At 56.4% G+C, this 26,949-nt stretch overlaps 1 protein-coding gene across 1 annotated transcript; it reads right to left on the minus strand.

Moving 5' to 3' along the window:
* Window positions 1-24,328: 24,328 nt before the first annotated feature.
* On the minus strand, window positions 24,329-26,715 carry LOC136466114 (vacuolar protein-sorting-associated protein 37 homolog 1-like). The gene is made up of 5 exons (XM_066464582.1): window positions 26,611-26,715; window positions 26,034-26,072; window positions 25,245-25,463; window positions 24,564-24,651; window positions 24,329-24,334 (listed from the first exon to the last, which is right to left on the minus strand). The coding sequence occupies exons 2-5, from the start codon at window positions 26,057-26,059 to the stop codon at window positions 24,329-24,331; spliced, it is 339 nt and encodes a 112-aa protein (XP_066320679.1). The 5' UTR covers window positions 26,060-26,072; window positions 26,611-26,715.
* Between the last annotated feature and the right edge of the window lie 234 nt (window positions 26,716-26,949).

Consider the following 26,949-nt stretch of genomic DNA (forward strand, 5'->3'; position numbering starts at 1 on the left):
GAGAGGTCACTCACATCAGTCCCAATTGGTGTTTATTTGGATCTTATTCAAGTTGGGACTTGATTGGGAACAGGCAGCGCGAAGGAACTTTGAAGATTTGCTGGAAAAGGACCACCGGATGCTGCACCGGACGCTGCTGTCCAGCGTTCGATCAGTTCACAGGAGGTGAACTGCTGCTGAAGGAGTGACCGGACGCTACGTTTGTGCGTCCGGACAGGAAGGGATCCAGCATTCGGTCGTTTGAAGAAGAAACAGGCTGTTCTGACCGGACCCTGCCTGCGTTCGGTCATGGACCACCGGACGCATCCGGTCGCGATTCTAGAGGAATTGGACCTCTCTGGAATCGACCGGATGCTGGGTGGTAGCGTCCGGTCAGTGGATCTCGCGCGGCATCAGGACTCTTCTTCTGTTTCCTTATCTATTGCATTGGGGGGACCTATTTAATCCAATCTAGTCATACCACCCCATCCAGTCCAATGCCCTAGCCACCGACGCCACCACAGCACGCCTCACCAACTCGCCGCGCGCCTCCCGTGCCAACGCCGCCGTCTAGCTCCACGCGCCGCCATCCACTGTAGTCGCGCGCCACCGCCGTCCGCCCTGCTCTTGCTCCCACTGAGCCTCCTCGTGCGCTCAAGCCACCGCGCATCACCACATCGCCGTCCTCTGCTCCCGCGCGCCTCTCGTGATCCAGCGCCGCCGGAGCTGAGCCAGTGCGTCCGGCGTCTCCAGCTAGCGAGCAGCTCCACCGTGTTGATCTGTCATGCACCAGCCCTGCCTCCGCACCCGTAAGGCCCTTCTGCCAATTCATCTTATTACCTAGCATCAGCGCTGCAACCCTAACTTCGTCATTGTCACTGATCCCTGGCTGATTCTTCATAGAGCTTCAAGAACCCTAACCCTAGCTGGTTCAGTGTTTCCCCACGCGACGTCTCTTCTTTTCCTAGATCGCTGATCGTTAGGTAGCATGCCCGTTGTCTCAATTTTGTACCTACATTGCTTGCTTCCTAGGTCTTTTGCATCTATTAGATATATTGTATTTATTTGTATATCCATCTATTCCATCGTGCAGCGAGTCGGTGTCGTTAAGGTTCTTGTGGCAATTGTCAGACAACTCGGAGCCAAGCTCGCGAGTACGGATCGAGGCCAAGCCTCGGGAGTATTAGTTTAACAGTTGATCTTCATCAGTGGCAGTTCATCCTCTTGTCAGGTTAGATGGCTCGCACGAAGAACGTTGGTGGTGGTCCGAGAGATGATGATCGGAGGCCCCCGCCTCGCCAGCCTGTAGGACCGAAAGGCAAGGCAACAAAGCAAGTTACATCTAAGAAGCGCAAGTACCCCGATGCAGAGACAGCGAGAGCAGCAGCAGTCGCTGAGGCAGCAGAGCATGCCGAGAGAGGTGGTGCTCGTAGTGGTGTTGTCATTGTAGATCCACAGCTCACACCAGCATAGAGGGCAGCAGTTGAGGAGGCTGAGCGTCGTCATGGTGGTCCACCTAGGACTGTCATGATGGCAGGACGTCGACTAGCTATTGAGGAGCCTCAACCTCAGGGGGAGCCCCAGCAGGAGCCACAGCAGTAGCCCCCACCAGCAGAGCCTCAGCTAGCTCAGGAGACTCAGGAGGGCCAGCAGGCCAAGGAGACTGAGCAGGCACCCCAGCTACGTCGCTCTGGTCATACTAGTGCTACAGTCCATCGAGGCTAGCTACACAGCGTAGGGGTTCACGCCCACCGCCTAGACCACAGGGTCCGCCTCCAGTGGTACACCTTGACTTAAGGGCCGCCACGGCCAGACAGGTTCGACAGCTGAGGTTTGTTGAGTTTGAGGTGTGGTTCCCTCCGAGGAGGGATGAGAGAGCTGCTGAGGGTTTCTACATGCCACTGTAGGAGGATTTCTACAATGCTTATCTCAACAGTGGGGCAGTGTTCAGATCTCAGCGGGTATGTAGTATAGAGTCTATTGTGGTAGCAGCCGGAGAGCATATCCGCCCCTACTTGTCATATTTGCTGGGGTTGTCAGATCTGATTGGCCAGACTAGACTGTATGTGCCATCTTGGGTTTGGTAGTTTTATGCTTCGCTCTACGTTGACCCACAACACAACTTCATACACTTTGCATTCAACGGCAGAGACTATAGGGTGATGAGTTTTAGGGCCTGGGAGATACTAAGGCTATAGGATCAGCCTGTCAAATTGCATGAGGTATGTTATGGACAGCAGGAGCCTCCCAGGCATCCTCATGGAGGGATGGTGCCCCCTACAGATCTTGTGCGCCATTGCTTTAAGGAGCCTTTTGGTGAGGGGTCGAGGAGGAACCCCAGTGACCTTACTCCTATAGCTCATGTGTTAGAGGCTATTATTCGGAGGACACTACTTCCCAGGTTGGGATATAGAGAGGGTCTGACTCACCTACAGCTCTGGCTCCTTAATGCCCTGATGCAACAGACCGTGTTCGACATTTGGGACCTCCTTCTATCAGAGATGGAGGATACTATAGCTGAGGGCTTCAAGGGTCGCAGACAGCTTCCATATGCACATTGGATCACATTCCTGATGCTCAAGTCTGTGTAGGTTCGGACCCCTAAGATGGTTGTAGAGTACAAGGGTGCCACCACAGAGTTTCTAGCATATAACATGGCACAAAGGATCAGGCACAGCACACCACAGGCACCCACTCGGCCCAGTCGTTGTCTAGATGTTCTAGAGTCAGCAGCTCAGCAGGACGAGATCATCAGAGGCATAGCTGCTACTGAGGAGGAGCAGCTTGAGGCACATCAGGAGATGACTGAGTCCAGTGATAGTTCAGATGATGACTATCAGCCGATTCCTCAGATGCCTCCACGCAGACATGATGCAGAGGTCGGCAGTTCTAGCTCAGCTCCACCTACACCGCAGATGGACCCTGCCTTGATTGTTTTTCTTGAGCGGATGCAGTAGGATCAGGCACGACAGGCTCAGGAGACCACTGCCAACTTTGCACAGTTTTAGGCTCGTTAGGACGAGTTCCAGCGACAGCAGCAGCTCCTTTAGTAGCAGCAGCAGCAGATGCATCAGTAGCAGATACTTATGCAGCAGCAGCTCATGGGATTTATGTAGCATATAGTAACAGCTCTTGGGGCCCCTCTGCCATAGCCTTTGCCCCACCTTGCTCAGCCTACCACCGCCACGATGACTCCAGCAGTACAGCTCAGTGGGCTTTAGAGTCAGGGACAGCCTCCAGCTCCTTTTGCTTCACCCATAGTTTAGGTGTCCCAGTGGTTGTCCTCACCAGTGGTTGCCCCGCAGTTCACACCATATCATACAGGTTTCTCACCGGATCAGTCATCCTCGCTATTTATGCCTGACACGTCAGTCTCCAGGAGTCTTAGAGCATCCTTCAGTGAGTTGACCGGCATGCCTACACCGCCTCATATGCATGCTGCCGGTCCTTCTACAGCAGCTCCTATCGTCGTGACTACTCAGAGGCTCCCTTCTTCTGTCGCATCTTCAGATCCTACGACAGACGTCCTAGCAGCATCACAGGTAGCACCTGCCCCAGCTCAGACCCAGACCGCTTCAGCGACACTTCCTGCCATAGAGGGTCAATCAGTACAGAGCTCAAGATCAGATGATGATGGCGCCTAGTTCTAGCTTGCCCCTCGTACCTCAGTGCCCGGCTCGTCCGCTGTAGCCCCACTGACTGACCCTTAGGTTTTGGTGTTTGACGCCAAAGGGGGAGAGGGTTCGAGTATGTAGACTCAGGGGGAGCGACACTTAGGGGGGAGCTAGTTATCTAGTATTAGCTTATTATATACATTTGGAGTTTTATTTGTGTGATACACTATTACTATTATGCATTCGTGTGTTACTTTCATGCATACTATTATATCTATGTGATAGTGATATCTACGTGATTGTGATATATGACATGTGTGCTCTCTACTTTACATTATCTATATGTCATATCACTTATGTTATAATCATTTGCTTTTGCTTCCGCGTTTATACTCCGATGCAAATGAGCTTTGTTACTCGTACTCATGCTTAATTCATATCCTTTGAGTACATTGTGTTGGCTTAGGTCATATAAGCTTGACTAACACTTTTGTTCTTATCGACAAAAGCTTATATGAACCAAGCCCGACAAAAACCTCACTCTTTCACATACTCGAGGTGGTATTGTCATCAATCACTAAAAAGGGGGAGATTGAAAGCATCTAGGCCCCTAGTTGGGTTTCAGTGATTAATGACAATACAAGATTACTATGACTAACGTGTGTTTTGCAGAGACAATTAAGTTAGGTCATGGTAATGGAGATCGATTGGGCAATCGAGGTGGTCATGCCCCTATGATGGAAATCGTTTTGGTTTTCAAAGGATGGACGACAAGGTTAAGGATGACTAGTTCTAAGTGTCGTTTAGAGTTGGAGTGACACTTAGAGTAGTTTAGGACATTGTTTTTTTTCCTTTGGCCGTACTATTAAGGGGGGTATGGACGGGTAGCTTGACCTAGGTGAGTCTAGTGAGTTAGGTGTGGTGCACACTTGTTAAAACTAGCTCTAGATAGCTCCTACGAATGCCTAAGATCTATTGGAGCAAACTTCATTCACATATGTTCGAGAGTTGTAAGTGAATGGAGGGTCAAATGCTGATCGGACGCTGGCTCCGGTGCGACCGAACGCTGGCCACAGGGTCCGGTCAGTTCATTTGATCAAGAGACTGCGTTCGGTGCGACCGGACGCTGGAGTGGTCAAGTGACCGGACGCTGAGAGGCAGCTTTCGGTCAACTCTAGTAAGGTTCCAGAGAAGGGAATCTACGACCAGACGTGTCCGGTCTGTACTAACCGGACCCTGGTGGTTCAGCGTCTGGTCGAATACAGTAAGGTTCCAGTAAGGGTTTAATGCGACCGGACGCGTCCGGTCAGTAGTGACCGGACCCTGCCAGCGTCCGATCAACACATTATCACTGGAATGCGGGTTGAACTGACCGGAGCATCCGGTCAACACGACCGGAGCGTCTGATCACCCCGCAGAAGCTCATAACGGTTCGGTCACCCTGTAGAAGCTCATAACGATTCATTTTTCAGGCTGCCTTATAAATAGAAGCTCCACTCGTGTGTGGAGTCACTTTTGCTCATTCCAACAGCTGAGAAACACGTTTGTGAGTGCCAAGAAGAGCAAGGTCCTAGTGAGGTGATTGAGATTTGAGAATCCAAGAGAGTAGCCTCATTAGTGAATCAAGAGTAGCCAAGTGTGCATCCATCTTCTCATTAGGCTTTGTGTGGTCAAGTGAGAGTTCGTGCTTGTTACTCTTGGTGATCGCCATCACCTAGATGGCTTGGTGGTGATTGGAAGCTTGGTGATCACCCGGCGGAGCTTGTGGGTGACCCAACTCAAGTTGTGAGTGGCTTTGGGTGATTCGCCGTGACGGAGTGTCGAAGAATCAACCCGTAGAGAGCACTTGATCCTTGCGTGGATCAAGGGGGAGCAACACCCTTACGCGGGTGCTCCAACGAGGACTAGTGAGGATTGGCGACTCTCCGATTCCTCGGCAAAACATCGCCGCGTTCCTCTCTCTCTATTTACTTTGAGCATTTACTTTGAGCAATTCAATACTTGTTCTTACATTCATAGAATTGTCATGCTAGAGTAAGTTTGAAACATAGGTTGCAAGTCCATTGTGTGTTAGTGTCGGTGCTTTGGAACCAGGGGTCCCTCAACCAACGAGTGAATTTGTGCTGCGTGCCCCTAATCCTGGATGGTGATGCAAAGAGACACAAGGTTTATACTGGTTCAGGGAATCGAGGCCCTACGTCCAGTCCGAGAGATCAATCTTGTATTCCTCGCACCGGAGTGCTCGTAGTAGGGGGTTACAAGCTAGGTGAGAGAGGGAGCTAGCCCCAGGTCTCGGCGTGGGTGGTGAGGGCTGCTTGAGGCGTTGTTCCCAAGCAGCGTAGGAGTGCGAAGTTCTATCGGTGTGTTCCTTTTTCTCCCCCCTAGAAATGGCCCCGGTCCCTCCCTTTTATACTCTAAGGGAGGACCGGGAACATACATAGGTTGCTACATAGCGCTTCTGCAAATGGGGTGTCGTGTCCGAGCCCTGTAGCCGGCCACTGTTGTTGTGGTATGGTCGATGGAGTGGCTCCGTCCTTGTCGTGCAAAAGTGACACGCCGGTCATACTCGATCTTGTGCGTCGTGGGGCTCCAGTACAGCTTGATGCAGGACATGGCGGGCGACGTGCTGGTCACCGTGTAATGACGTCATAGGGAGCAGCGGCTCTGCAGATGCCGAGGCCGAGCCATCGTGGGGGGCTCGGCGGTCATGGACCCTCAGGCTGCCGAGCCCGTGAGGCAAACTGCCGAGGCCTTGGGGGAGTTATTGGCCCTGGGCACTGATTCCGAGGCCACAGTAGCCCAGACGTGGCTCCCCACGCTACGTTGTCCTCGGAGCAGGAGTTGGCAGCACAATGAGGTATGGGTGTCAACCATGTGCATGGTGGTTAGCACAGTGACGGGTAACCCCTGCCCAGTCCAAGGGACGTGCAGGTCATCGCGTGATGACGTCGTAGGGGGCCGTGGTTCTATAGGTGCCGAGGCCAAGCCATCGCGGGGGGCGTTGGCGGACATGGGTCCCCAGGCTGTCGAGCCCCTGAAGCAAACTGCCGAGGCCTTGGAGGGAATTATTGGTCCTGGGTACTGATTCCGAGGCCACAGTAGTCCAGACGTGGCTTCCCACGCTGCGTTGTCCTCGGAGCAGGAGTTGGCAGCACAATGAGGTATGGGTGTCAACCATGTGCATGGTGGTTAGCACAGTGACGGGTAACCCCTGCCCAGTCCAAGGGACGTGCAGGTTATCGCGTGATGACGTCGTAGGGGGCCGTGGTTCTGTAGGTGCCAAGGCCAAGCCATCGCGGGGGGGCGTTGGCGGACATGGGTCCCCAGGCTGTCGAGCCCCTGAAGCAAACTGCCGAGGCCTTGGAGGGAATTATTGGTCCTGGGTACTGATTCCGAGGCCACAGTAGTCCAGACGTGGCTTCCCACGCTGCGTTGTCCTCGGAGCAGGAGTTGGCAGCACAGTGAGGCATGGGCGTCAACCCATGTGCACGGTGGATAGTATAGTGGCGGGTAACCCCTGCCCAGTCCTGCCTCCTGTCCCATCGGCCATTCTGCTGTACTATGCCGAGCATGCCGTTGTCGTCAGGGGCAGCAGTTGGCTGAGTTGATGCGACACGACATTTTGTCAGAGGGACGGGAGAAGGAAGAGGCAGCGGAGTGCTGCCGAGCCTGCCTTGCGCGAGACGGAGGGTCGGTGGTCCGGCCAAGGCCTTTGGCGGGGAATCGCTCGGGGTCAGTAGTGAGGGGGCCTCGGGCGAATCGGAGAATCGGCCGAGGCCCGCGGCGATGGGCCTCGGGCGAGTCGGAGAATCGGCCGAGGCCCTTGGAGCCTCGGGCGAGTCGGAGAATCGGCCGAGGCCGGCAGCGTTTAGCTGGTTTCGATCTTTACGAAGTCTAAGCAGTTGTTTTTTGGATCTTGCTTAGGGTACCCCTTCTCGCGGTACCCGACAGTAGCCCCCGAGCCTTGGGGGGAGTGGAGGCACTCCCCCTGAGGTTCCGACGAGAATTGGCTCTTGATAGTTCCTGTCGGGATGGTGTTTTGTATTCGAGGTTTCGGTGGGTGCACGCGAGCGCACCCGCCGGGTGTAGCCCCCGAGGCCCTGGAGGAGTGATTTCACTTCTTCAGGGGCTTTTTTCTCTTTCGAGTGAGGTGTTTTCGTCGTGTTTGCCGGGCCCGTGGGCGCGAGTTCGGATCGCGGGGCCTCGACGATGTCGCGGAAAGAGCCCCTTAGCCTCCGCCTGGAGCGAGAGGGCCGTCAGGGGTTCTCCCGGCTTTTTGTACGACCCTCGTGCTTCCTTTTTGCTCGGAAGGAGGGGTGGAAGATGCCATGCTACCCTCGGTGGGTGCGAGCGATGGCATTTCCGGTGAGCTGTTATCGGGTAAGTCCGAGTGGAGGCCCGTACCCCGTTCGCTGGGGGTCGGCTAGCGGTCCGGAGACGCGCTCCAAGAGTACCGGCGGGTTTCTCTAGTGGGTGCCGAGGCCGTTCGCTGGGCCTCGGTGGCTCGGTGCCTCCCTATGGTGGGATCCCATTCAGAGACCTCCCCGCCGGTCTCGGACACGACCCGGGGCGCGCCTGTACAGGCTCGCCCGTGGTCGTCCCTGACTCCTTTATCCTGGGGCGGCTGTCGAAACCCCTGGGGGCCCAGTCTTCGAACCCCTGGACCATAACGGGCTTGGGTCGCTTTGTCTTTATCTTGGGTGCAGGAAGAGCCCCCGAGCCTCTGCACGGAGCGAGAGGGCGGTCAGGGGTCCCCCTGACTTTTTTTTTGTTCGTCCCCCGCACGTCCTTTTCGTTCGGACGGGGGGGCTGTTTGCCGAGCCCACTCGTGTGCGAGCTTGAGCCGCTGGGTCTCGGCAAAGTTGCAGGAGGAACCCCCGAGTCTCTCGCACGGAGCGAGAGAGCGGTCAGAGGTCCCCCTGGCTTTTGGTTCGCCCCTCGCGCGTGAGGGTCTGTCTGCCGAGCCCCCCTCGGGTGCGAGGCTAGGTCGCGGGGTCTCGGCGTCTTTTGCAGAAGGAGCTCCCTAGCCTCTGCATAGGGCGAGAGGACCGTCAGGAGTTCTTCTGGCTTTTTGAATGACCCTCGCGCTTCCTTTTCGCTCGGAAGGAGGGTTTGTTTTGCCGAGCCCCCTCGTGTGCGAGTCTAAGCCGCTGGGCCTCGGCAATGTTTTGCAGGAAGGGTCCCTTAGCCTCTGCGCGGGGCAAGAGGGCCGTCAGGGATTCTCCTGACTTTTCATTCAACCCTCGCGCTTCCTTTTCGCTCGGAAGAAGGGGTGGAAGATGCCGTGCTACCCTCGGTGGGCGCGAGCGACGACATTTCCGGTGAGCTGTTATCGGGTAAGTCCGAGTGGAGGCCCGTACCCCGTTCGCTGGGGGTCGGCTAGCGGTCCGGAGACGTGCTCCAAGAGTACCGGAGGGTTTCTCTAGTGGGTGCCGAGGCCGTTCGCTGGGCCTCGGTGGCTCGGTGCCTCCCTACGGTGGGATCCCATTCGGAGACCTCCCTACCGGTCTCGGACACGACACAGGGCGTCCCAAGCGTTTCGCTTGCTTGGGCCTCGGCCTCGCATAGGCTCGCCCGTAGTCGCCCCTGACTCTGTTGCCCTGGGGCGGCTGTCGAAACCCCTAAGGGCCCAGCCTTCGAACCCCTGGACCGTAGCGGGCTCGGTGCCCAGTTCCTTTGCCTGAAAGGAATCGGGGGGGTATTTCTCTCCCTACGGCCAACAACGGCAGGCGCGTCTTTTGAGGCGACTTTTTCGGGGAGGCGGAACGGCGCCTGCTGCTGCTGCGGTTGGACGCGACGTGGGGTCAGCCGACGGGACGTATCTGCACGCACGATTTAATGAGGAGGGAGTGGGCGCGTGGGCGGTGAAACCGGATCTGGATAACCGCGCCGGATCTTTTGGGGGAAACTTCCCCGATTTCGTCGCCCGGTGGTTTCGTCTTGTCCCTGCATAAATACGCAAAGAACCTCGCCCTTCCTCTTCTTACCTCTTCTGCATTCGCTTTTGCTACCTCCGTGCTGTTGCTGAGAGCATAGAGCACCGGGGAGGAGAAGGGCGAGGGCGAGAGACTAAAAGAGAGAGGGAGAGAGATTACCGCCGTAGCAGCGTCCTCCGCCGCGCAAATGGCTGGTGGTCCCGTCATCCTTGCGGCGGATCCCTGGGAGCGGTCTGACGTCACCGAGGAGAAGCTGCAGTCGCTCGTGGAGGCCGGTCTTCTTCGCCCGATCACCGACCTCGACGAGCCGGAGTGGATTGCTCCGGGGAACGAGTCGGAGCCGAGGCCGCGCGACGGCTACGTGGTGAGCTTCGTCGTCTTCCACGAGCGAGGCTTTGGGTCGCCGGCGGATAACTTCATGCGGGCGCTCCCACACTACTATGGCGTGGAGCTGCATAATTTCAGCCCCAACTCCATCGCGCAGGCGGCCATCTTCGTCGCCGTCTGTGAGGGGTACTTGGGGATCGCTCCTCACTGGGAGTTGTGGCTCCACTTGTTTCGAGCGACGTTCACCACCAAGCCGGGGGGAACGAGGGGGGCTCAGAAGGTGCAGAGGGCCGGCGGCTGCACCCTTCACGTGCGCCAGGACCGGCAGTCCCTCTACATCCCGGCCCAGCTGTCATCGTCCAACCGTCGTTGGTATGACGGCTGGTTCTACCTCCGCAACAACGGCGGAGGACTTCCCCCTTATACCGGGCGGGTTGTAGAGAGTCAACTAGAGAAATGGGGGTACGGCGTCATCTAGGCCGACCAGCCTAGGCTGGAACCACTTTTGAGGGCCTTGCGGAAGCTGCGTGACCATGGCCTTTCGGCGGCCGTGGTCGTGGCGGCTTTTCACCGCCAGAGGGTGTTGCCGCTGATGGCTCGGCGGCGGCGGCTGTTCGAGATGACGCCGAGCGATCCGATTGCCGGTACCAAGATGTCCGCCTTCGCCCTTACCGACGAAGAGACCCTGCGTCGGGTGAGGGAAACGGTAGACGTGAAGCCGAAGATTGAGGATTTGATGCCGTTCTCGATGCGCCCGTCGCGGGGGTATGTCTCGCTGGTAAGTTGGAAGTTGCCAAGGCTTTCGCGGCCTTCTTGCTTTTTGCCTTTTCGTCTGTTGTCTTACTTCGTCGTTCCCTCAGGGGATAAGAGATGTGCGAGGCTCTTCGCCGCCCGTACCCGAGGACGCCCGGCGGCGATCCGTGAACAGGGCGCGTGCCGAGGAGGAGAAGAGGAAGAAAGATGCCAAGGAGGCGAAGCGCATGAAGAAGATCCTTGCGCGCGAAAAGCTGGACGCCCGTCGCCGGCGTCAGAAGCTCGACGGTCTCCCGTTGGAGCCGTCTCCTTCGTCGTCGGTGTCGGATTCTTCGAGCGACGGCGGCGGGCGCGAGGTGGGGACGGCCTGTTTGGAACACCTCCCCGACATCAGGGAGATGGTACCCGGGGCGCCGGCAAGGAGCCTGACGCCCCTAGGAGGAGGAGGAGGTGTCCCGGGGCCAGTGGCGGCCCGTCCCGGGGCCGAGGCTGACACACCCGAGGCGCGGGTGTCGGAGGAGCGTGCCGTCAGCCCGATGGGTTCGACGGTGGAGATGGAGCGGGTGACGGTGGGGGCGACCCCATTGTCTCCGCAAAGGGTCGAGGAGGTGCCAGGGTCCGACGGAGGCCAGCTGGCACTGGTGGACACCGAGGCCGCGCTGCTACCATCACCGCCACCGTTGCAGAGGAGGCAGGCGGTGTCGAAGCGGCTGCATCCCCGTTCGCGGTAAGCGTCTTCTCCGGTGGAGTCCGTAGTACTTCTTGTTTGCCCCTTGATTGCATGCTGACCTCGGGAGTGTCTTTGTTTCCAGCCAGACGCATCTGGTGGAAGATCCTCCCTTGGCGCCCCGTAAGGTGCTCAAGGTGAACGTTAGCTCCTCCGCCCATCAGGCAGCGGAGGCGCAGGCTGGCGTGCAGCGTGGCGCGGCGTCAGGCGAGGCCGTTTCAGAGGAGGTAGCTGCCCAGGGAAAGGGTGCCGAGGCGGCCGTGGAGCGAGTGGAGGAGGGGGAGCCCACGCCTCGCGATGTTGTGGGTCTTGGGGCGGTGGACGCCGGGGCCATCGAGGTAGAGATGGCGGAGGCCAGAGCCCCCGGGTCCGTCGAGACCGAGGCGATGGAGGTGGAGGCGGAGCAAATTTTGGCGCCGCCCCTGGTTCAGACAATCTCGTCTGATGATTCTTTCCGAGGGAAGGAGGCAGCGGACGTCGAGGCGGCCAGTGCCGCGGAGCAGCCAGTCCCAGATCCTGCCGAAGGGAGTTTGGCCCTTGCCCCGCTACGGCCCGAGCCCCGTGGGTGGAACTTCCCGCGTGTTTTCTAGCGGGACCAGGCTGATCCCGAGGGGGAGCCTGTGTTCGCCATTGAAGACATCGCAGAGGGGGGGCGTTGGGATACCCTCGAGGAGTACCGCCAACTGGCAGTGCGGTCGTTGCAGACAGCGATGACTGTTATGGAAGGGGACTTGCCTGGTGTCACTCGGGTAAGTACTTTCGTGTCTCGTGCCGAGTTGTCCTCGCAGTGTTTGACGTGCGTTTTTTACCTCTTTAGGAGCTCGAGACCCGGTCCCTTGGGAAATCGGTGTTCCTACGGAGGGAGAGGGGTGTCTGGGACTAGCTCCGGCGGCAGAGGGGCCTGCTTGCCGATGCCCAGGGGCTTTTGTCGGCGCGGAGTGCGGAAGTGGAGGACCTCCGCCTTCGTTGTGCTGACCTTCAGGCCGAGCTGGTCATGGCTAAGGGCCAGGCTGCCCCTCTGGTGGCGAAGATCAAGGAACTGGAGGAGGAGCGAGACTCCTTCAGGTCTCGGGCCCAAGAAGCAACGGCCTCTGCAAAGGCCACAGCCGGGCAGCTGGGTGCGGAGCAGAGTGAGCATCAGGCGACAAAAGTCGCCCTGGCAGAGGCTACCAAGGCGGCCGAGGCCTCTCGGGTCGAGGTCTTAGCCTGGAAGAACAAGGCCGAGGGTAAGTTCCGCTGGACCGTGTTCCTCGTTCATTTGTTTCGGTTCGCGTTTGACTCCTGCCCCTTCGTTGCGACGTAGATCTGGAGAAAGAGGCTTCCCAGGCGGCTGAGGCCTCCATCGCAGCGCAAGCGGCGCTGGATGTTGAGGTCCGGGAGCACGAGGCGCTGTGCAGCGCTGTTCGTACCGCCTGCGAGGCCCTGGACGTCGAGGAGGTCCAATCAGCCAGCTCCCTTGGGAGCCGCCTGATTGCATTGAGCGGTCGCGTCCACGAGAGGCTCCAGGGGGCGTTGCACACGGGTGTCAAGCGTGCCCTGGCCGTCGTCTCCTCGCACTACGCCATCAACCTCGAGGCTGTCAGCGACGGCTACGTGCTGCCAGAAGATGACGACGAGGCGGATGCGGAGGTCGTGAAGCTGTTGGAGGCGGCCGAGGCACCTGGCACAGCGCTGGCCCATCTATTTGAGGAAGAGGTGGTCCCTCCCGCGCCGGCCGCCGGTCCTTGAGCTTTGATCTGGGCCAAAAGGGGTCGTGTAACCGGATTGGATTAGTTGTCATATCGTGACGTCTTTGTGGCCGTCGAGGCCTGTAAAGTATTTGCGTACGTGCGTCTTTTAATCGTTTTCTGTTCTACTTCCGAGCCTGTGCCCTCTGTCTCGATCTTGGGAACCCGCAAAGAAATCCCTCGGGACCTAAGCCGTCCTTCGGCGAAGGGTGGTGAGGGAGCTGCCGTAGCCCAGAGGCGTAGGCCGTTCTCACGTCTCGACCGGCCCTTTGGCCTCCAGACAAACTTTTGGTCTTTGGGTTTCTTGTGAGGGTCCCGTCGGAGCGCGAGAGAGTTTGGCGTAGAAATTTTTTGAAAGACCATTAACAAACGGTATTCGAGACTTAGGGGGTTTTTTAGGGGGTTCCCCCTTTTTAGCCCCCGAGGGGGGCTCGGCTTTGCAGAGGCAGAGCCGAGTCTCCCTTATAGCGCTATTGTGACGTCGAGCCCCCATTGATAGACAAGCTCTCTGCATAGAACTTCCTCGGAGCCTACGCTGTCCTTTGGGTGAAAAGGTGGTGAGGGAGCTGCCATAGCCCGGAGGCGTGGGTCGTTCTCACGGCTCGGCCAGTCTTTTCGCCTTTGAGACGATCGTGCGGTCCTTAGGTTCTATACAATCGACTTGTCTATAAGGGGGGTTCCTCGAAAGATTATAACAACTAAGAACGCTTCTTTATTGTATTTCGAGAAACAATGTAAACAACGTTTGGAAATTTAAGGGTAGAAACGACGTAGCTGTTCTATGTTCCAAGCGTTTGTGAAGATTTCGCCCTTCTCGTTGGCCAACTTGTAGGTCCCGGGCTTCAGCACTTGAGCGATGATGTACGGCCCTTCCCAGGGTGGGGTCAGCTTGTGGCGGCCCTTGTTGCTCTGCCTCCGTCTCAGCACCAGGTCGCCCACCTTCAGGTCTCGTCTTTGGACGCGCCGGGCTTGGTAGCGTCATAGGGCTTGCTGGTACCTGGCTGAGTGTAGCAGCGCGACGTCTCGGGCTTCCTCCAGTTGGTCGAGGGCGTCTTCACGGGCAGTGCGGTTGCTTTGCTCGTTGTACGCCTGTAGCCTCGGGGAACCGTATTCTAAGTCAGTGGGGAGGATGGCCTCGGCTCCATAGACCAGGAAGAACGGTGTGAATCCCGTGGCTCGGCTCGGGGTATTCCTTAGGCTCTAGATGACTGACAGGAGTTCGGCAAGCCATTTCTTGCCAAACTTCTTCAACCGATTGAATATCCTTGGCTTAAGGCCTTGTAGGATCATGCCGTTGGCACGCTCTACTTGGCCATTCGTCCTTGGGTGCCCTACGGCTGACCAGGCCACCCGAGTGTGGTGGTCGTCGCAGAAAGTTAGGAATTTGCGACCGGTGAATTGTGTCCCATTGTCGGTGATGATGGTGTTAGGAACCCCGAACCTGTGGATGATATCCGTAAAGAACAGCACCGCTTGCTCGGATTTGATCTGAGCGATCGGACAAGTCTCGATCCATTTGGAGAATTTGTCGATAGCTACCAGCAGATGGGTATAGCCCCCGGGTGCCTTCTGCAGAGGCCCAACCATGTCCAGCCCCCATACAGCGAATGGCCATGTGATGGGGATGGTTTGGAGGGCTTGGGCCGGGAGGTGCGTCTGTCGAGCGTAGTTCTGGCAATCCCTCGCAGGGAGCGTACTAGCCTCGTGGCTTCTGCCACCGCCGTCGGCCATAGAAACCTTGGCGGAAGGCAATTACCCACGAGCGCCCGAGGCGACCGCGTGGTGCCCGCAGACTCCCGCGTTGCAAGTCCCAAAGTAAGGATTGGCCCAGCCTCAGCGGTGATGCATCGTTGGAGAATTCCGGAGGGGCTACGCCTATACAACTCGCCGTCGCAGAGGACGTAAGTCTTGGCGCGTCGCGCAAGCCGCCGGGCTTCGGTTCATGTCATCAGGAAGCTCTCCTCGAACGAGGCGATCAAGGAAAGGGACTCGCCAGTCCGTCCCTTGATCGGCCTCGGGAGGCTCTGCGTTAATTGCCATGGCCTCCGGCCCGGCGGGCGAGGTCTCGGTGGTAGAGGGGGTCTTGGGCCCTGTGGTGGGCTCGGCTGACGGGCCCTCTTCCATCGCCGAGGCGTAGTCGACGGATGGCTTGTGGAGGTCTCTGGCGAAGACGTTCGGGGGAACCGGGGTCCGTGCCGACGCCATCTTTGCTAGTTCGTCCACGGCCTCGTTGAACTTTCGTGCAACGTGGTTGAGTTCGAGACCGTCGAACTTGTTCTCCAGGCGACGTACTATCACGCAGTACGCCTTCATTTGGGGTCATGGCAGCTTGACTCTTTCATCACCCTGATCGACGACGAGCTGCGAATCCCCCCGTACGTCGAGACGTCGCACTCCAAGTTCGATGGCGATTTGCAGGCCGTTGACGAGGGCCTCGTATTCGGCGACATTGTTGGAGGCGGCGAAGTGAAGCCGGATCATGTAGCGCATGTGTACTCCGAGGGGCGAGACCAGGAGCAGGCCCGCGCCAGCCCCAGCTTTCATCAGAGATCCGTCGAAGTACATGGTCCAGCATTCTGATTGGATCTGAACGGGTGGCAGCTGTGTGTCGGTCCATTCGGCTACAAAGTCGGACAGGACCTATGATTTGATCGCCTTTCGAGGCGCGAAAGATAAGGTTTCCCCCATGAGTTCGACAGCCCACTTGGCTACTCTAACCGAGGCCTCCCAGGTTTTGGATTATCTCTCCCAGAGGGAAAGACGACACCACAGTCACTGGGTGGGATTCGAAGTAGTGACGCAGCTTGCGTCTAGCCAAGACTACGGTGTAAACCAGCTTTTGGATGTGGGGGTAACGCGTCTTAGTCTCAGAGAGCACTTCGCTGATGAAGTAAACAGGTCGTTGGACGGGTAGAGCGTGTCCTTTCTCCTGCCTCTCGACTACTATGGCCGCGCTGACCACTTGGGTCGTTGCAGTGACGTAGAGTAAGAGGTGCTCGCCCTCGGTGGGTGGCACCAGGACGGGGGGGGGGGGTGGTGAGGCAGTGCTTTGAGCCTGGCGAGGGCTTCTTCGGCCTCGGTGGTCCAAGAAAAGCGCTCGGACTTTCTCAAGAGGCGGTACAGGGGCAGGCCTTTTTCGCCGAGGCGCGAGATGAAGCGGCTTAGGGCCGCAAGGCATCCCATGACCCTCTGCACCCCTTTGAGGTCCCGGATCGGGCCCATGTTGGTCACGGCCGCGACCTTCTCCGGGTTAGCCTCGATCCCATGTTCCGAGACTATGAATCCTAAGAGCATGCCTCGGGGAACCCCGAAGACACACTTCTCGGGGTTGAGCTTGATGCCCTTCTCTCTGAGACATGTGAAGGCAATCTCCAAATCGCCGACGAGATCCCCGGCCTTCCTGGACTTGACTACGATGTCATCTACGTAGGCCTCAACGGTTCGTCCGATGTGTTCACCAAAGACTTGGATCATGCACCGTTGGTAAGTAGCCCCTGCAGTTTCTGAGGCCGAACGGCATGGTTATGTAGCAGTACATGCCGAATGGAGTGATGAAAGAAGTCCGCGAGCTGGTCGGACTCTTTCATCTTGATTTGGTGGTAACCGGAATACGCATCAAGGAAGGAGAGGGTTTCGCACCCTGCAGTGGAGTCGACGATTTGGTCGATTCATGGTAGTGGGAATGGGACTTTCGGGCACGCTTTATTTAGACCAGTGTAGTCCACGCACATCCTCCACTTGCCACTTTTCTTCCTGACTAACATAGGGTTAGCCAACCACTCTGGATGGAATACTTCCTTGATGAACCCGGCTGCCATGAGCTTCTGCACTTCTTCGCCGATGGCCCTGCGCTTCTCCTCGTCAAATCGGCGCAGGCGCTGCTTTGCCGGCCTGGAGCCTGCCCGGATATCTAAGGCGTGCTCGGCGACCTCCCTGGGTATGCCCGGCATGTCCGAGGGACTCCATGCGAACATATCGACGTTCGCACGGAGAAAGTCAACGAGCATGGCCTCCTATTTGCTGTCGAGGGTGGCGCCGATCTTCAGTTCTCGGCCGTCGGGGACGGTGGGATCAACGGGGACGGGCTTGACAGCCTCCGCGGGCTCGAAGGTCCCGGCGCATCGCTTGGCGTCGGGAACCTCGCCACCAAGCTGGACGAGATCGGCGATGAGGGTCTCAGCCTCCACGATGGCTTCGGCGTACTCGATGCACTCGACGTCGCAGTCGTATGCATGTTCGTACGTTGACTCGACGGTGATGATGCCGTTGGGGCCTGGCATCTTGAGCTTGAGGTAGGTGTAGTTGGGGATTGCCATGAACTTGGCGTAGCACGGGCGCCCCAAGATGGCGTGGTAAGCCCCCTTGAATTCAACCACCTCGAAGGTGAGGACCTCCTTGCGGTAGTTGGAGGGAGTGCCGAAGCAGACGGGTAAGTCGATGCGCCCGAGGGGTCGCGTGCGCTTTCCTGGCACGATGCCGTGGAAGGGCGCGGAACCACCTCGGAGCCGCGATTGGTCGAGCTCCAGGAGCTCCAGAGTGTTGACGTAGAGGATGTTGAGGCCGCTGCCTCCGTCCATGAGCACTTTGGTAAGTCGGGTGTTGCCGACGATCGGGTCGACGACGAGCGGGTACCGCCCGGGGTTTGGAACATAATCGGGGTGGTCATCCCGGTCAAAGGTGATTGCCTCCCGAGACCAGTCGAGGTACCGGGGGGTGGCTACCTTGACCGAGAAAAACCTCCCGGCGTTCCCTCTTTCGCTGGCGCGCCGAGAGGCATGCCGAGGGTCCGCCAAAGATCATGAAAGCGTTGCGTACCTCGGGGAACCCATCGTCCTTGTCCTCGTTCCAACCGCCGGGGCCCTTCTGCTTGGCATCGTCGTCGGGGAGCCCGAGCCTGGCGTAGTAGCGCCGGAGCATGGTGCACTCCTCGAGGGCATGCTTCACCGGACCTTGATGGTAAGGGCAGGGCTTCTTCAACATGTCGTCAAATAGCCCGGGGCCGCGGGGGCCGCGGGGATTCCCGCGATCCGTCGTGGCGACATGGATGGCCTCGAGAACTTCCTGCTTCCCTGGGCGACCCTTCTTCTTTTCTTAGGGAGGTGGGGGGGCTGAGGCCTCGGGGGCCTCTTCCCTCCGCTTCCCCTTGGGATCGGTGTTGGGGAAGATGGCTCCGACGGCCTCTTCCCCTGAGGCGAAGCTGGTGGCGATGTCGAGGAGCGTGGCAGCAGAGCACGGGACGTTGCGTCCTAACTCTCGGACCAAGTCCCGACAAGTGGTGCCAGAGAGGAAAGCCTGGACGATCTCTGAGTCGCCGACGCTGGGTAGCTCGGTGCACTATTTGGAGAAGCGCCGGATGAAGTCTCAGAGAGACTCGTCTGGCTTCTGGCGGCAGCTTTTCAGATCCCAGGAATTCCCAGGGCGTACGTATGTGCCCTGGAAGTTCCCGACGAAGATCCTAACCAAGTCGCGCCAGTCGTGGATTTGCGAGGGAGGGAGATGCTCGAGCCAGGCTCGTGCCGAGTCCGACAAGAGCAGAGGGAGATTACGGATGATGAGCAGGTCATCGTCCGCGCCACCTAGCTGGTAGGCCAGGCGGTAATCGGTGAGCCAGAGTTTCGGGTTGGTCTCGCCGCTGTATTTCGCGAGGTTGGCCGGCTGTCGGAACCGGGCGGGGAAAGGAGCAACACGGATGGCCCTGCTGAAGACCCGAGGTCCTGGCGGCTCAGGGGAAGGACTGCGGTCCTCACCGCTGTCGTAGCGACCGCCTCGGTGTGGGTGGTAGCCCCGGGCGGCTCTGTCGTCGTGGCGCCGTCGCCTGCCAACTACCTCGTGGTCGCCCTGTGCCTCGCGTTGGTCCCTAAGTCGGTCGCGCACCGAGGGGGCCCTGTTGACCGTTGGCGCGCGATCGTCCTCGGGACGGACCGAGGCAACCTGGCCCTAGCGAGGCTGCGCTGTGGGTTGCTCTGAGGTGCCTCCGCGCCGGCGGGAGGCGGAACTTTTGGCCTGCTGCACCGCTGCGGTCTCGAGAAGATCGCGGAGCTCTCCACGGACCCGTCGCCCCTCGGTGGTGGAGGGCTCGGGCATCGCTCGGACCAGCATCGCAGCTGCTGCGACATTCTGGCTAGCACGATTAAAGATTAGGGGTGGCTCTCCCCCCTCGTTGTCGTTGATGCGGTGATGGATGTCGCGGGCCCTCCCCTGGGCCCCTCCGCCCTCACCGCGCCCTTGCTGCTCCTGCTCGAGAGTGTCCTGAAGCTGTTGCAGCAGGAGTCGGTCTTGTTCGACCTTGTTTCGAAGCTCGCGGAGCTGCTCTAGGTCTGGGCGTCGATGCCCCCCACGAACGGGATTCTCGTTCCGTGCCGCCGGGGGCCTCGAGACGCGGAGGTGTGGCGTCGCCCGCCCCTGCCCGGGGCGGGGAATGGTTGCCTGTCCTTTTGTCCTCTTCACCCGCCCTTGGCATCCCGAGCCCGACGTGGAAGCACTCACGAGATGGATCGTAAGTCCCTTCGTCGTCAGAGTCGGAGTAGCCGAGGCAGTAGTCGCTTGCGGCCAAGAATTGGCGCAAAGCCCCAGGGTTGTGGAGTTCGGAGAAATCCACCCTGGGCCATGCCTCGTCCTCGTCCGAGGGGTCGGAGCGGGTGCTCAGGTCGAGAGCGAAGCGCTGGCGGCGTTCCGAAGGGTGCTCGTGAGTGGCAGCGTAGGCGTAGGCGTAAGAGGCGGCGGCCTTTCTCAACCCAAAGGGGTATGGGGACGGTGCCGTCTCCATATTCTGCCCCGCCCGGGTCGGCTCTTCAGGGAGTGGTGGAGCAGAGCTAGACGACTGGGCGTCGCCGCGAGCCACCGGCGATTTTCCTTCGTCCATGCTCAGGCCAGATAGGTCCCCAGCCAGGGACCCCGTACCAACAGCTGGTCGTAGGGCATCGGCGGGGAGGGGCGTGCCGCCCTGGGCTCGCGTAGCTTCGGGGTGGCCTTGCCCGCGTCGCGCCTGGCGAGCGTGGCGAGAGCGGCCGCCCTGGCGCCGCCTACACCTGGGCTGCCGGGGCGTGACGTCATCGTCGGACGGTGGGGCTCGAGGAGTGAGGAGCACCATGTCGTACTCATGCCCTAGAGACATGAACTCTAGGCTCCCGAACCAAACTACGGTGCCGAGACGCAACGGTCGTACGGGGTCTGCCATCCGGAACTTGCTAGGATGACGAAGCTGACACGCAGCAGCCCCTACCTGGCGCGCCAACTATCGGTGCTTTGGAACCAGGGGTCCCTCAACCAACGAGTGAATTTGTGCTGCGTGCCCCTAATCCCGGATGGTGATGCAAAGAGACACAAGGTTTATACTGGTTCAGGGAATCGAGGCCCTACGTCCAGTCCGAGAGATCGATCTTGTATTCCTCGCACCGGAGTGCTCGTAGTAGGGGGTTACAAGCTAGGTGAGAGAGGGAGCTAGCCCCAGGTCTCGGCGTGGGTGGTGAGGGCTGCTTGAGGCGTTGTTCCCAAGCAGCGTAGGAGTGCGAAGTTCTATCGGTGTGTTCCTTTTTCTCCCCCCTAGAAATGGCCCTGGTCCCTCCCTTTTATACTCTAAGGGAGGACCGGGAACGTACATAGGTTGCTACATAGCGCTTCTGCAAATGGGGTGTCGTGTCCGAGCCCTATAGCCGGCCACTGTTGTTGTGGTATGGTCGATGGAGTGGCTCCGTCCTTGTCGTGCAAAAGTGACACGCCGGTCATACTCGATCTTGTGCGTCGTGGGGCTCCAGTACAGCTTGATGCAGGACATGGCGGGCGACGTGCTGGTCACCGTGTAATGACGTCATAGGGAGCAGCGGCTCTGCAGATGCCGAGGTCGAGCCATCGTGGGGGGCTCGGCGGTCATGGACCCTCAGGCTGCCGAGCCCGTGAGGCAAACTGCCGAGGCCTTGGGGGAGTTATTGGCCATGGGCACTGATTCCGAGGCCACAGTAGCCCAGACGTGGCTCCCCATGCTGCGTTGTCCTCGGAGCAGGAGTTGGCAGCACAATGAGGTATGGGTGTCAACCATGTGCATGGTGGTTAGCACAGTGACGGGTAACCCCTGCCCAGTCCAAGGGACGTGCAGGTCATCGCGTGATGACGTCGTAGGGGGCCGTGGTTCTGTAGGTGCCGAGGCCAAGCCATCGCGGGGGGCGTTGGCGGACATGGGTCCCCAGGCTGTCGAGCCCCTGAAGCAAACTACCGAGGCCTTGGAGGAAATTATTGGTCCTGGGTACTGATTCCGAGGCCACAGTAGTCCAGACGTGGCTTCCCACGCTGCGTTGTCCTCGGAGCAGGAGTTGGCAGCACAATGAGGTATGGGTGTCAACCATGTGCATGGTGGTTAGCACAGTGACGGGTAACCCCTGCCCAGTCCAAGGGACGTGCAGGTCATCGCGTGATGACGTCGTAGGGGGCCGTGGTTCTGTAGGTGCCGAGGCCAAGCCATCGCGGGGGGCGTTGGCGGACATGGGTCCCCAGGCTGTCGAGCCCCTGAAGCAAACTGCCGAGGCCTTGGAGGGAATTATTGGTCCTGGGTACTGATTCCGAGGCCACAGTAGTCCAGACGTGGCTTCCCACGCTGCGTTGTCCTCGGAGCAGGAGTTGGCAGCACAGTGAGGCATGGGCGTCAACCCATGTGCACGGTGGATAGTACAGTGGCGGGTAACCCCTGCCCAGTCCTGCCTCCTGTCCCATCGGCCATTCTGCTGTACTGTGCCGAGCATGCCGTTGTCGTCAGGGGCAGCAGTTGGCTGAGTTGATGCGACACGACGTTTTGTCAGAGGGACGGGAGAAGGAAGAGGCAGCGGAGTGCTGCCGAGCCTGCCTTGCGCGAGACGGAGGGTCGGTGGTCCGGCCGAGGCCTTTGGCGGGGAATCGCTCGGGGTCAGTAGTGAGGGGGCCTCGGGCGAATCGGAGAATCGGCCGAGGCCCGCGGCGATGGGCCTCGAGCAAGTCGGAGAATCGGCCGAGGCCCTTGGAGCCTCGGGCGAGTCAGAGAATCAGCCGAGGCCGGCAGCGTTTAGCTGGTTTCGATCTTTACGAAGTCTAAGCAGTTGTTTTTTGGATCTTGCTTAGGGTACCCCTTCTCACGGTACCCGACAGTTAGATTAATAGAAACACTTTTCTAGGCACAAGGGGTTAATTGGGCTAACCGTAGGATTTGATTATTGCAAGAAAATTTAGAATTAGCCCAATTCACCCCCCTTCTTGGGCATCTTGATCCTTTCAGTGGCTATCATGTAGATGGGCGAAGTCGTCGAGCCCATCGCCCACGATGGGATGGGAGACGGCGAGGCCAGCCACCACAGCAAGTGGAGGGGCACCCCCGTCCCGCTGGTCTGGGGCATGCCATAGGGGAAGATCACCTGTGGCTGCGACGGCTGTGGAGGTGGTGGTGGTGCTGGCTGTTGTGGAGGGGGAGGTGGTGGGATGAGGGCGGCCAGGGTCGCCTGCATGGCCGCCATGCCGCGGGCAATCACAGCCACGTCGCCGGCCAAAGATTCCAACGTCAGGGGCGCTCCCGAGGATGCAGACGACAACCCCAACGTGGCCGACGGCGCTAGCGTTGATGGCACGGGCAGGGAGGCGAAGGTGGACGGCGGCTGCGTGGATGTGGATGGAGGACCTGACATCTCTGATACCAGGCTGTTAGGGCTTGATGCCCTAGCGTTACTGCGTAGGTTGTAGGGGTGGAAGAGGGGAGGACGTGGTCTGTACTCTCGACGCCGACGAGAGGCCGTGGCGGCGAGAGCGCGGCTGCAGCCCTAGAACTCTCGCGGTGCTACAGTAGCGGCGGCACTGTTCACACGCGACAACAGCAGGAGACGGCTAGGGTTAGGAAATCCCGGCTCCCTTTAGGAAGCCGGAAACAACTCTGTTTCTGCTTAATTCTCCAAAGTAGTCTTACAAAGTATTTATATGTCCTCTAATAATAATAATAGAAATAACCCCCTAATAATGATAGTAATTCTGATAAAAAGTAAATGCTGATGACTTGGGCCTTCTGGCCTTCTTCTGCGCGGCCGTGGCCTAGCCACTGGAGAGGTTGCGCCTGGTGTACTGGACGCCCGTCGTAACAATATAAGCTTTCAAGGATTTTGTACACTAGAAGATAGACTGTAAAGAAGAAATAATGAACAAAAATAGTAGCATTGGAACTCTCACATCATTAATAAATCAAGAAGGTTTCAAAACTGTTTCCATAACCAGTGTGGCGAGGATATTCAATATAGACGAGGAGACACTCTTAGGAACCACCAAACCAAAGAAAGCTAATTTCAAAGTTCAGAATCCATAGGAACATGAATAACAATATTAGGTGGGGAGACACTCTTAGGAGCCGTTTAGATTGTAGGAATTTGAAAAAAAAAAATCCAAAATCCAGAGGAATGCAATTCCTATGTTTTGCTGACGTCAGGTGCCGTTTGGGTTGGAGCAATGAATCTCACCATTCCTCTGGAAAAGCACGCTCCCCTTTGCAAAACACAGAAGCAAAAACATCCGCTCCGATCCAAAAGTTTTCGCGGATGGCCAAGGTGCGTGTGAAAGAGAAAATAGAGGTAAAGGAAGCCCGAAGAAGCAATTCTGTCATGGCCACCAGGATTGAAGCAAGATTTGCACCGCTGCAATGACACCGCACAGCCTATCGCAACCTCTCCTCTCTTTCCAGCTTCCACACGGATCAAGCGCCTACGCGAGTGCAAAATGTACCTTCTCGAATGGAATGACATTGAGGACCTGCCCTTGCCAGTTGGGAGAAGTCAGTGGTGGATGCGTGTGGGATGAGAGAGGTGCTGGCCAGTGAAGGAGAGAGACCAGATGAGGTTTGGGGAAGAGATAAGATCGAGCTTGGGAAGGAATGAGCAGCAGAAAGTAGATGGATGAAGTACTCAATCTTCACTGCTGTGGGGTAGCAATTTGAATGGTTCAGATATCAGTGGCTAGGAAAAAAACTCTCATGCCTATAGAGATGAGTTAATCCATCCGTTGATGACTATAAATAAATAAATAAAGGTTGTGCACATCCAGTTCAGGCAAATTGGATTCCTATTTGGCGTACCCAGTGCAGAGAGCTCCCGCTCTGTGCGGGGTCTGGGAAAGGGTGTTAGTGGCAAGCCTTACCCTCGCCTGTGCAATGCGAGGAGACCGCGACTCAAACCCGGGACCTTCCGGTCACAGGCGGTAAGACTCTACCGCTTGCATCAGGCCCGCCCTTCTAAATTGGATTCCTATTTATTTCCAATTTTTCCTATGCTCCTATTCCTGAATTCCAAACACCAACTCATAAAAAATTCAAGTGTTTCAATCCTCTGTTTTGCCACTACACTTCTTTCCTATTCCTATAGTCTTTCCTTTCCTGTGTTTTTTATTCCTTCGTTCCAAACAGGCCATAAAAATGTGGGTTATGATGCAGAAAGGATTTCAGCATCCTCTGGTGAACTCAGCATCACAAATCACAAATATAAAAAAGTGGTCGTGCAACAGAGCTTACATTGTTCTGGGTTTTCACTTGATCAAGTGAGTTAAAGAATGCATTATATGCCTCTTTGTCTTTCAATATCCTCTGTAACTCCTCAATACTGCACAGAAAATTTTGATTAAAAAGTAGCATGATATAACAAGGTTGTCAACTCCAGCCAAATGATGCATCATCAGGAAAATTAATATTGTGCAAATACATATGTTGTCAACACATAGAATCCACAAACACAGCACAAAGAATCAGCAATGCATAAACGGTTGATCCAAAATTATACAGCACTTATCAACTAGTTCTCCAACCTACACCAAATGCCATGTTCTAAACAACCAGTTCATCTCTACTTTTATTACCCTTACAATCACACTAGAACCTGCCTGCTTCTGGTCGTTCAGGCTTACCTTAACATATGTACAACACAGATATGATATGCCAATCCATAACACAATGGTATATGCTAAAGGACCATGCCCTAGTATAGTGTTAAGGTATCAAAATTAGAGCAATAGTATGTTATAGATCTGGACACAGTTTTGTTAAATGTCCCAGTTTGGGGATAACCCTAAAAGCATGTGATTCATAGTAAAGGATGACGAAGTATTTCAATGCAACATAATAAATATGAGACAGGAGACAATCCTGTATGCAAGAAAGCCAGAGATAAATCATTAAAGGAAATAAGACTGTGCTAACCTCTTATCCTTCAAACGGGCAATTATCCCTGCAGCCTCAGCAGGAGATGGTTGCCCACGGGATGAAGACTGTGGATTATCTGAAGCTCTTTGGTGTGGACTAGCACTAGAAGTGGTAGGGGTGGATGGACGTGAAGACGAACCTACAACCGAGGGAGGGTACCAAGACTGCGTAGGGATGTCCTGGAAATTTGGATCTGTTTGCTGCTGCTGAGAGCTGCTATGAGCGCATTCAGCAGAGCCAATGACAGTAAGCAAGAGAAGCAATTTTTTCAGAACTTGTAAGGCATAATTTCTTATATAGCATCCTTAAACATTCAGTATAACTGTTAAGATGCATCCACAGGAAATGGCACATATAGCAATCAGGTAAAATTCTCTTTGGTTAACTAAAGAACTTTTGGACTGCAGGGTTGTACAGGGAGAAAAAAACTAAAACTAGGCACCATAGTGTTGTGATTGCACAACTTGTTTGAACTAGCAGGTTCCAAAGAAAATATGTACCCCAATAAAATTTACTACAGAAATATATTTCATAATTAATCTAATTATACTTATTTTGTATCATGAATGTTAGTACCTTTTTATATAACTTTAGTCAAAGTTCAAATTAGTTGACTTCTTGAAAAGCGAGAATTGCATCCTTTTGTGGAAGGAGGGAGTACCAACTGCATATAGGAAATTAGGAATATGTAAAACCTGACTAATTAGACAGATAAATGAGATGTCAAGGCTCATAAAACAAAGATAATGGCAACAACATATCCTCATGTCAATAAGATCAACATACCCGAAGAGAGGAAATCTCCAGCTCATCGTATAGAGAGATCTGCATTGAAAGAAAGAAGGTTACAGATGTCAATTCATAAACACATTTGGTGATGCAATATGAGATGTTTGAAACCTTCTTATTTGTGAAGATCAAATTGGCATCCAAGTATTTTGATGCAAATAGCATAACACTAGTGCCCCGAAGATAACACTAGTCAATTGCATGATCATAAAACAATCATTTCATTAAGTTGCCTATATGTGCGTGAGGCAGCAGTAAGTTGCTACTATCATGCATTCTATAGAGTTAAAATGGGCCGGTAACTATGCAGACAAATCGTCAGAAGCGGGCACGATCCTCAGTACACAATTTTCAGTAGGGGCAGGGGCGGACTTAAGGAAGGGGCACCGGATTCAGTTGAACACAGGGACGGACCCAGATGGGTCACCAGATAAATTTTGGGAAAAATCGAAATTAGCAAGTACAATACATATATACAGTTGTGATTTGATCAGATCCGAATATAGATAACTTAAGGTAGGGTTTGGGTGCTCGGTTTCGCACAGCAGGAAGGGAAGAGAAGGAGTGGGCGTACCTGCTCGTCGCCGGCAAAGGTACCGATGGAGACCTAGTTAGGACAACGGTGGCGGTTGCCCAGTCATCGCCGTGCGTGAGAGAGAGAGCAGCATGTTCGGTCGGCTGGTTTGTATCGTTGCTGCTGGTTGGGTTGTGTTCCGAGGAAAAAAATACCGTTTCAGTTGAAAATTTAGGATTGTTTACGATAAGTCACAGCCAAATGAACGGAACGGGCTGGTTTTTGGTTTCCTCCACGCGTTCCTTTCTGTCTGTGCTTCTCCTCTCCGTGGGCTGATGCTGATCGGCGGCCATTCGGCCAGCATGCACGCAAAGATTTGGAGGACACGGATTCAAGTCA

Source organism: Miscanthus floridulus, chromosome 1 (assembly GCF_019320115.1).
Source record: "Miscanthus floridulus cultivar M001 chromosome 1, ASM1932011v1, whole genome shotgun sequence".
In the NCBI taxonomy this organism is placed as follows: domain Eukaryota; kingdom Viridiplantae; phylum Streptophyta; class Magnoliopsida; order Poales; family Poaceae; genus Miscanthus; species Miscanthus floridulus.

Excerpts from the sequence above, each read along its gene's own strand:
- LOC136466114 (XM_066464582.1), bottom strand. The coding sequence starts at position 26,059 with ATGAGCTGGAGATTTCCTCTCTTCGG. Across the intron at positions 25,464-26,033 it reads TGGAGATTTCCTCTCTTCGG|CAGCTCTCAGCAGCAGCAAA; the intron begins GTATGTTGATCT and ends ATGCGCTCATAG. Across the intron at positions 24,652-25,244 it reads GCCCGTTTGAAGGATAAGAG|TATTGAGGAGTTACAGAGGA; the intron begins GTTAGCACAGTC and ends TTTTCTGTGCAG.